Below are 10,306 nucleotides of genomic sequence, written 5' to 3' on the forward strand. Positions count from 1 at the left end.
TCTTTCTCTGCCTGACTTACCTCACTAAACATTGCCCTGAAGATCTATCCATGATGTCACAAGTGGCAAGATTTCCCTGTTTCTCATGACTGAATTGTACATATATTACATCTTCTTTATCAGCTCATTGATCGACAGACACAGTTTGTTTACATATCATGACAACTGCAAATAATGCTACAATAACAGCTATCTCTTCAATACCTGTTCTTACTTCTTTGGATATATGCCCAGAAATAAAATTACTGGATCACATGTTAGTTCTATTTTCAAATTTTTTAGGTACCTCCATACTGTTTTCCACAGTAAATGAACCAAGTTACATTCCTACCAATCAATGCTTTTATATAATCTCACTGGCTGACTTTTTGGTTTTGTTGCCTTTGATTTTGGTGTCAAATGCAAAAACAAAAAGCCAAGAAAGTTGTTTAGGGCCTTATCCCTTATGTTTTCTTCTAAAAGCTTTATGAGGCCCTCCCCGGTGGTGCAGTGGTTGAGCGCTGGGTTGCGAAGCTGCCTACAGCCTCTGCAGCACCAGTTCGATCCCCGGCTGCTCCCCGGCCACCAGAGGAGGGTCCCACATAGCACGCAGACCTCTCCTGCCACCCGCTGCTCCCCTCAGCAGTGTACTTCGGTCCTTCTGCTTGCTCTGCTCCCTGCTCTGGCTCTGGTGAATTCTCTCACTCTCCCGCGCTTCTGACTGTACCCAGTGCTTGTATAAATAAAAATAAAAAATAAATAAAAGCTTTATGATTTCTGGTCTTTTGTTTACGTCTTAAACCCATTTTGAGTAAATTTTTGTGAGTGATGTGAGCTGGGGTTCAGCTTCATTTTCTGCACTGGGTTGTCTAGTTTCCCAAGCCATTTACTGAATAAACTACCCTTTCCCCATTGAGTATTCTTGGCAACCAGCTGCCGAGACAGCAGAGACACCTGCAGTTGCTGGGTGACAGTATTCTCTGGAGTATTCCCTTCAGGAAAGAGACTCACTTCTCCCAGAAATACCTAGGAGGTCGCACCCAAGGTCAGAAAAACAATCCTACATCTAGACTCTTTTTTTAAGGAACTGAACCTAAGATACATTGCTCCCCAAAAGTCCTAAAGTTATAGGTCAAATGTTTAATATTAATAATAACAACAAATCAGTAATTGGGTCATACATAAAAGTAGTCAAGACCCCACCAATCTGTGACAAATGGAGAAAATCAATAAATACTACATAATCACCCACTTGCGCAAGTTCCCTAGGAGATATTTAATGGAATATTATCATGATCAGCATATTCTCTCCCCATTTCCTCTGCTTGTTACGGTAGTTCCTCTACTGCCTATACCAGGAAGCATTTGCAATACAGTACACATACTCTTACCATACATTATTTTAATAGATATTTAATTACAGGAAATAATAATCAATACTCTCCAAAACTGCACTGGAAGATAGAATTAATTCCTGATGCTGCCAGAAGCCCTGATCTGCGGTTGCCTCCCTTCCTTGTAATATATTCTTGCCTCATCGCTCTTCTGCAGTAGCAGAACCACCCTGGCTCGGCTGAACGCTTGCTAATTACAAAGCATTTTATCCTGATGTGTTATTTTGGAGTGAATGGGGCATACAGTCTCTCTGAGGCCCCTCTTGCTGAAAGAGCTCTGCTTGTACATCAAAGAGCAGGTGGAAGCAGAAGGCAGGAGAGGCGGGCATGCTGAGAAGATCACAGTTACCAGGAGGAGCAAGACCGGGTCCTCAGAAAATCAGGATCTAACTGGGAAATGAGACTAATCACCAAGGAACAGTCACAGATAATGTGAGAAAAGTGGAATTAACACCAAACTGTGTGGTTCTCATAAAGAGAATGTACCTTTCAGAGAACAGAAAAGAGATGAGGCTGGAACAGTCACAGAGAGCTACCTACACAAACTGACAAAAATAGTGTTTGGAGGAGCGAGAACTAACAAGCAACTCAATGGCACAGTCAAACATTTAGGTGACCTCAGCCTCATTGTTGCCTGAGTGAATAAACATGATTCCTGATGAAACTCCAAGCAAACAATGCACAGAGGTTAGATCCTGACATGAGAGCTGTCGTAGGGGGTGAGGGAGGACGCGGCGCAAGGCGACCAGCAGAGACCTCGGATACACATCCAGTGCCTGCACCACCGACTATTGGGCCAGGGCCACAGGCAGAGAGGAGCGAGTTCATTTCTTACAGAAACTGCAAATGAGCTTTGAGACCAACAAGACCTAGGAGTTGCCACGACATCCCACAAGATTTGGTCTAATCCCTCAGGGGTGTGGAGAAGATGAGGTAATGAGCCTCTGCTGGAGTGTGTTCTCCAGGGCAAGGCTAGCTTTTCCCTAGAGCCACAGGGACTGTCCCAGCTGATTCAAGTTCAGGGACAACCTTGAGCTCAGGATGTTTCTCCCACAAATCCATCTCTAAGAGGAAGGTTGAACAATCTCAGTTGCTCTACAAAATGCTCAAACGACCTTAGATTAGCTGGATTCCAAACCTAAAATGACTTGAGCTGGATTATTCCACCAGGTAATTGTCATAACCTTGACAGGAGGCCAGCTCAGAAGTAAAGTCCACAAAACCAGAGATGGTGATGGTGGGTGGAGACTCTGGCCATCGTCATCGGAACTTCTCACCCAATGGCACTTTGTCAGACTGGGATCCAGCGCTTGCGTGAGATGCACAAGTAAGATTGAGCCATTTGTCTGGACGTTTATAGCTTTTACCTCTTTGGGCTGTATGTGTCACTCGATGAATTTTAGAAACTATAAATGGTTTCATAGAGCAGAGTGACCACATAGCTGACCCCAAAAATTTCACTGCAAATTCCTGAAGTTCTAGTAATGATGCCAGAAGTGGAATTAATTCAATGGACTAGAGTTTTGACTTTGGAATAAGATAGACCTCAGTTGTTTCCATTTGGATTTTTCACTATTCGTGTGATCTTTGCAAAACTTTAGAGTTCGGAGTCATAGTTTCCTTGGGGACAAAGCAGCGCCTCAGGGTGAGGATTCTAGGAAACATTGTCCATAGAATGTTTGATGCCCTGATTGGCACAGAGCAGTTGCCCAGAAAATGGCCAGCGGGAAGGAGTAGCACCCCACAGGGGTTCACACCCCAGTTCACACCCCACTTCTGGATCAGGGACACCAGGGTTAATCTAAACATCTTCTCTTTCTAACTATAGAACCTCAGGAAAACACTTGTATTTTCAGACCAAATAGCAACACAGGTACACAAATCTCAGGCCTTCCTGGTGGCCTAGGGGGTTAAGTCTCAGCACTATCACACTTCCTCCCCTGCACCTTAGCTCACTCCCCGGCCAGGGAGATGACCCACATGGTGCAGCAGACATCTCCTGACTCGCCTGCTGCTCCCCTCTGCAGTGTATTCAGTAGATCTGCCTGTTCTGCTCCCCATTCCGCACCTCTGGCCTACACCCCAGTTCTTTGATGCAAAAATAAATAATTTTTTTTAAAATACACATATCTCTAAATAAACATAAAGGAAATCAAATTGGAAGGGTATATACTTCACATACACTAGAGATCAGACCTGTGAGGAGCAGAAGATGTGGAGCTGGAGGGAGACAGGGGAGGAATGATAAATTAAAAAGTCGATAACTTATCAGAAACTGAAACACATGACTAACTCAAATTTGGACCCAAGCTCTCATAATATTACATTGAAGTAACTTTAAATCACTGAAGTAGCTCCTATATATTTTATATTCCTCAGGAATTAGTAGCTTATAGCATGCCTGTTACATGGTACAGATATTAGTAAAATCTTTTCAGGAGTTTCATTTAGCCCATATGCATGGACAGTCAGAGAGATTATGAGAGAGAAAAGAATTTTAATGATGATATGATCTCACACAACCATCTTTCAGAAAGAGAGTGAAGCCCTCACAGGAAGTGAGCTCTGGAAGGTTATTCAGCTCATGAGTGCGTGTCCTACAGAGGGCGACCTTGTCATTCGACCCTACCCAACTAAGACTGGCCTGATGCAGTGGAATGGGAACAGTACTGTTTTGTATGACATCAGTGCCTCCCGCCACCAGGATCCCCAGCTTAGAGCTGGAGAAATCCCAAAGCAAGACTAAATGGTAAAGTTAAAAGTACACAGAAAGACATTTAGTTATCTTTTTATTAATAGCATGGAGATATAATTGGCACATGTCATTGAGTAGGTTGAAGGTGTACAAAGTGTTGTTTTGATATTTTTATCTGCTGCAGTCTGCTTGCTGTGTCAGCATAAGCTAGCACATCCGTGTAGTCCCATAGCTATCATGCCTTCTTTCTGGTGCATGCAATTAAGAACTAGTCGCTTAGCAACTTTGAAGTTTATAATGCAGTATGATCAATTTTAATCAGTGCTGTGGGTTAGTTATCCAGAACTTGTGCCTAATAGTATCAAGAGGAAAATATATTTAAAATATTCTAGTACCATTAAACAAAGACATATTTTCAGCGTGCACTGAATAATTATATAATAAGTAAAATGCCCATGGGTAATCTAAGGGAATCGTCAACATAAACAGCAATTTCATCATCTTCCAGCTTCTAAAAGGCTTGCATTAGAAGAATGGATTGTGATTATTGTGAGGATCTGAAAGGGGTAAAACTAAATTCAATTTTGGAAGATAAAAAGAGAGAGAGAATACAGGTCAACTGTCCACATGTGGGGGTCACCCACAGACTCAAAGAGTCCCCAGTAGAAGAGACCCGACATCCTGTGGGGTCAGGACAGAGGCTGAAAGACTTTTTCCAAATCTGAGTCTGTGTGTCTCTTCTCTTCACAGAAACTTCCAAATATAAACCAGAATTAATCTAAATCAAAAACACTAGCTCCTGGATCAGCTCCAAAAACTGTAGAGGAAGAACACTGATGCCCAACAAGTATCGACCAGGTACAGGATTTCTTAAAAACAAGCTCTACAGATTGGCTCAGAAATCTAAACCTAACTTCCACCACAGAGAGAAATAGTCCGTCCTTCAATTCTGAACAATTTTTATATCGTTCTGATCCTCAGATCAAAAGCCTGCCTTGAATCCATGGCCAAGAATAATATCACCACTGTAACCGAATTCATCCTCATGGGCTTCACTGACTACCCCACCTTGGAGATCCCTCTCTTCCTGCTGTTTCTTGGTTTCTACCTAGTCACCCTTCTGGGGAACATAGGGATGATCATCCTGATCCAGGTGGACACCCAGCTCCACACCCCAATGTACTTCTTCCTGAGCCACCTCTCCCTGCTGGACACCTGCTACACCTCAGTCATCACCCCTCAGATCCTGGCCACACTGCTCACAGGCAAGATGGCCATCTCCTATGGCCAGTGTGCTGCCCAGTTCTTTTTCTTCACCATCTGTGCAGGCACAGAGTGTTTCCTGCTGGCAGTCATGGCTTATGACCGCTATGTGGCTATTAGCAACCCACTGCTCTACACTGTGGCCATGAACCCTCGAATCTGCTGGGCTTTGGTGTTGGGAGCCTACTTGTGTGCGATGTCGGGGGCCATCTTGCGTACCACGTGCACCTTCACCCTCTCTTTCTGTGATGACAACCATATCAACTTCTTCTTCTGTGACCTCCCCCCGCTATTGAAGCTTTCTTGCAGCAACACAACCAACGCTCAGATCATCATTGTCTTCTTCGGCAACTTTGTGATTTTGACCAATGCTTTGATCATCCTGATTTCCTACCTGCTCATCATCAAGGCCATTTTGAGGATGAAGTCTTCAGGGGGCAGGGCCAAGACTTTCTCCACCTGTGCCTCCCACCTCACTGCCGTGGCCCTTTTCTTTGGGACCCTCATCTTCATGTATCTACGCAGTCGCTCAGACAAGTCCCTGGAGGAAGACAAGGTGGTGTCTGTCTTCTACACTGTGGTCATCCCCATGTTGAACCCTCTGATATACAGCCTGAGAAACAAGGATGTGAAGGCAGCCTTCAAAAAGCTCACTGATAGACTCCAGGAGTCACGGGCCATATAGATTTAGGGACAGACTCTCTTATTTTGGTCCAATCTTTCTATAACAATATATCTTAATAGAAACCAGATTTTTTTTAATTTAACTTGAACACATGAACAGAGAGAAGGTAGGCAGTTCCTACCAGGCACTTAAGAAGTCCGCAAACATGGTAAATATTTGTTTCCAAGAATCTCGTGGCACTTCTTTTCTCCCCTCCCTTACCTTCAAGCCATTCGTTTGCAGCCAGATTCTCCTGTTTCTCTCAGACCTCAACTGACAGAATCTCAGGGGCAAAGTCCTGGAGTTTATCTTATCCCACAGCAATTCTTTTATACCCTTCTGGGGTTTCCCCTCATTTTTCTCTTATTTTTGCTTCATTTAATACTGCTTTTTTACTCTGTATCCAAAATTATTTCTGAGAATCCATGTGAATAATGCTAACATATAAATATATAATTATATGAGTAACTGATCGCCTCTGTAAGCTTGGTATGTTGTGTGGCAGAACTGAATTTGTAAATGGCCAAGGGAAAAGGGTCTTTGAGAAATAGGCTTTTGCTCCACCATTCTAGAAACAAGGTAACCCCCTTGGAGTGTCTTCCTTCCTCTCCCTACCAGAGGAGTAGAATTTGCTAATTCCAATACGTAAATTTCCTTCCCACTTTCTCACTCACTAATTTCATCATCTTGCTTTAATGTCATTCTGATCTCTTCAGATGAGCTAAGCAACTTTACCCTTGGGGATGTCTCCTCAAATCAACTCCCATGCTTCTAAGGACACAGTGTGTTCCTTCTTTTCACCCCATTGTCTGCCTCCTGAACAGTTATCTCCCCCAGCTTCCTTTCCAAGAGCAGCAAAGCTAGAGAGCAAAGCCAGATGGAGAGCATTGAACCACGTGTTATCTTCTCTGGCTAAAGATTTGGTGAAAGGGGTAAGTAAGTGCAGCACCTGCCCCAGAGCACAAAACCTTCAAGACAGGTTGTTCCTTCCCTTGCTGACCTTTCCGATGTCAGAGTCAGGAACACGTGCTCTCTCAATCATTGCTTTGAACACGTGTTGATGGCACATGCATGGCTTATTTTGAGCCTCATGGGAATTCTAGAAGCCGAACAGGGGAGCCATGATTAAATATAAGACTCCCATTTTGCAATTTAAAAGTAGTTCCTTGGGGTCCCTTTGGACCTTTCCTCAGAATGAACAGCAATAGGAAGGTTTTGGCTTTCTGAATTTCAATTGTGCCAATAATTTGCTATGAACTGTAGGGTAAATGGTTTAATTGTTCAGATCCTAAATTTCTTCAGGTCTAAAATAAATATAATGATCCCTAATTCAAAGCATATTATTAAAATTAAACAAGATGATGAATGAGTAATCTCCCAGCACAAGTCAGGTGCTCACTATGCTTTGCTTTTGCTTCCCCCCTACCTCACTTTCTGACTTCAACCTGCACCTTGCATTGGCCATGGACAAAAATGAGATAGATCATGGAGGAATAATAGCTAAAGATGATGAAATGAGGATGATAAATAACTCAATCCTTTTCACCCAACAACTAAAACATACTTGGGCTTTTAACTGGGGGAGAGGGTAGCATTTACCTGCATCCCCCATAGTCAAAGATAACCAAACGATGCCTTTTTGTTTTGTTGAACATATTATTGGGTGCCCTATGGAGCCCCCATCCCCCTCCACATGGGAACATTCATGTGATGATAACAACCCACCTCCCTGCCTGCAGTTACTTAGTTCCAGAATGAGCACTGACAGGTGATAGGTTAATTTAAAAAAAAAAAATTTCTGGGCATGATGGAGTTGAAGATGTAAAACAGATTCAGAAGAGGAAGCCAGGTTAACCAATGTGAAGACTTCAAGACAAAAGACAAGAATGAAACAATTATTCAAAGAGTACCTGCAGCAGAAGACTGAGCGCTCTGACAGCTCCTGTTCCCTCCCTCCCCCTGGGCAGAGCGGCAGCCACAGCAATTCCCTTGCCTCCATAGGACACGCTGAAACTACAATAATGCTACAAAAAAAAACCTACAGTACTGCTTTGCGGAATAATTCAGGTTTGGTCATCAGGCTCAGCTGTTTTCAGTGTATTGCGGCAGATCTGCCTTCCATGACACTGATTATAGCTACAGCCTTTGAGTACAGAAAGGACTAGATCCCAGTCTCCCCTGTACTGTTATCACAATCCCATTATAGGAGAAATCTCCCCACCTATAGGCCTCTACTTGGGTACCCACTGTCAAGCAGCTGACTTTTGCCCTTCAGGCCATCAGACTAGACATCACCCCAACCCAGGGCTCGTCCACATGTGAAGAGGGGAGAGGGCCATGAGACACCCTAGAGTTATGCCATGGACATTTATCAGGACTCATCCAGGTATCTCTCCCTTGAGGATTTAAACAGAAAAGACTAAGTCAGCTAAGAAACGAAACTTACAAATGATAATCTGATATGGGGAGAATGGTCAAGTCATGTTAACGGGCAAAGACTAGAAAGAAAATGTGCAAAGAAAATGTCAGATGCTAGGAGCAGGCAATATAACCAAGCCCCTGATGCTGCAGTTAGTCTGTCCAAGTCTTGGATTATGTTCCAACTGGGTTCTAGGATTATCCATAGATCCCCAAGAAATTTGTATCCCTTTTGGTGCATAAGAATATTAACCATGGGCCTATATATACATTCTACAAGTTAATCTGATTGAATCTCTGTTGCAATCATAAAGATCTAATAACTTGTTGCCCTACCTTCTAACAACATAGTAATAATAATAATAGCTAAGTCTTTCACAGAGCACCTATTTTATGCCAGACACTATTATGGAAACTTTGTATGTATTAAAGAACTCTATGCAACTTTATGGTGTAAGTGTGATTATCCCCTCTTAGAGATAAGGAAACAAAGACATAGAGCATTAAAACAAGTTGTCCATGGATGGAGCTGGAAAGGATTATGTGAAGCAAAATAAGCCAGAAGGAAAAAGATAAATACCAGATGGTGTCATTTATATGTGGAATGTAGAGAAACCAAACAAAGGGTCAGACAAAGACAAACTTTAAAGCCAACCCTTTAAAGCTGACCTTAGTTCTGAGGCATTCAGAAGGGGCAGGGGAGAGGTGAGAACAGAGTAGAGAGAGAGCAAAATGGACTATGGTGGAGGACTATGGTGCTTCAGTACTGGGAGAGCTACAGTGACCACACCTGAGGAGAGAAATCCTCCCCTTTTAACAAGGATGTAAAACAATAATACTTCATTTTAAAAAATTAATTAATTAAAAAAGTAAAATCACAGAAATGAGGTTACAGAAGGGAGACCATAACTTAAGCCCAGGAAATCTGGTTCCAGAAACTCTGCCTTTATCTACTACCTTATATCACCTTTGAATACCACTTTATACACAAATGTCACTTGTCTGCTGTAGAATCACTCAAGAGAAAACAACCTTATTTATTAGTTTCATCTCTGGAACCAGATCATGTTTTCCCTGCTTCTGAACTTGGGAATTGTATAAAGGGACATTCAAAGATCATTGGAGAGGTAGGAGGCAAAATAAAATAAAAGATCTGTTTAACAAAGAGACAACATTACTCATCCCAAATGTCTATGCACCTGCAGGCTCTTGGCTAAGCAGCTGAATGGAAGCTAGAATAGATTTCATGTAATGGCCATTCAATAAGGATTTATTCAGAACCTACACTGAGTGGGCTTGAAGAAATCCTATTCTCTGTGACTGTTAAAACAGGGCCAGGGCATTTAGGTCAATATCAGTCATGAGGCTTCTCCAGACAAGAAAGCTCTACTGACACTTGAGAGAATAAGAACAACACTGTGTCTCAGACTCACCTGCCCAGGCAGTAAATCCAAGGTCCCTACATTCAGCTCTCTGAATAAGAGGGATGAGGTCAAGAGAGACCCATGCAGCTTCCCGAAATCTTCTGCAGGCATAGAAAGAAAAAACTGTCACACACAGCATGCTAACCCTCTCCCCTCCATTATTAAGCTATAGGCCCTATTCATTTATTTTACACGGGTCTCCTTATTTGAAATGCTGCCTTATTTAGAAGAGATCTTTCTTGCCCACCATATCTAAAAACAACAGGTCCCCTACAGAAGCTCATTCTCCATATCTCTACCATGCTACTTTATTTTCCTGGACATTTAACAATACCCACTGTTAGATTTTATCCCTGCTTCCAGTGGAATGAAAGTTTCATGCAGGCAAAACTATCTGCTATTTTTAGTGCACTGCCTGACTCACAACAGGTACTCAATAAATATCTGTTGAAAGACAGAAAGAAGATAT

General features: G+C 42.6%; 1 protein-coding gene across 1 annotated transcript; it reads left to right on the plus strand.

Moving 5' to 3' along the window:
* Positions 1–5,071: 5,071 nt before the first annotated feature.
* On the plus strand, positions 5,072–6,016 carry LOC119254367 (olfactory receptor 9I1). Its single transcript, XM_037521476.1, has one exon. It carries the CDS (start codon positions 5,072–5,074, stop codon positions 6,014–6,016), a length of 945 nt encoding a protein of 314 aa, XP_037377373.1.
* Positions 6,017–10,306: the final 4,290 nt, after the last annotated feature.

Source organism: Talpa occidentalis, unplaced genomic scaffold (genome assembly GCF_014898055.3).
Source record: "Talpa occidentalis isolate TD23 unplaced genomic scaffold, MPIMG_talOcc4v2.1 talOcc4.3, whole genome shotgun sequence".
NCBI lineage: Eukaryota > Metazoa > Chordata > Mammalia > Eulipotyphla > Talpidae > Talpa > Talpa occidentalis.

What these genes read in the sequence shown, in the direction of transcription:
- LOC119254367 (XM_037521476.1), top strand. Translation starts at nt 5,072, where the DNA reads ATGGCCAAGAATAATATCACCACTGTAACCGAATTCATCCTCATGGGC.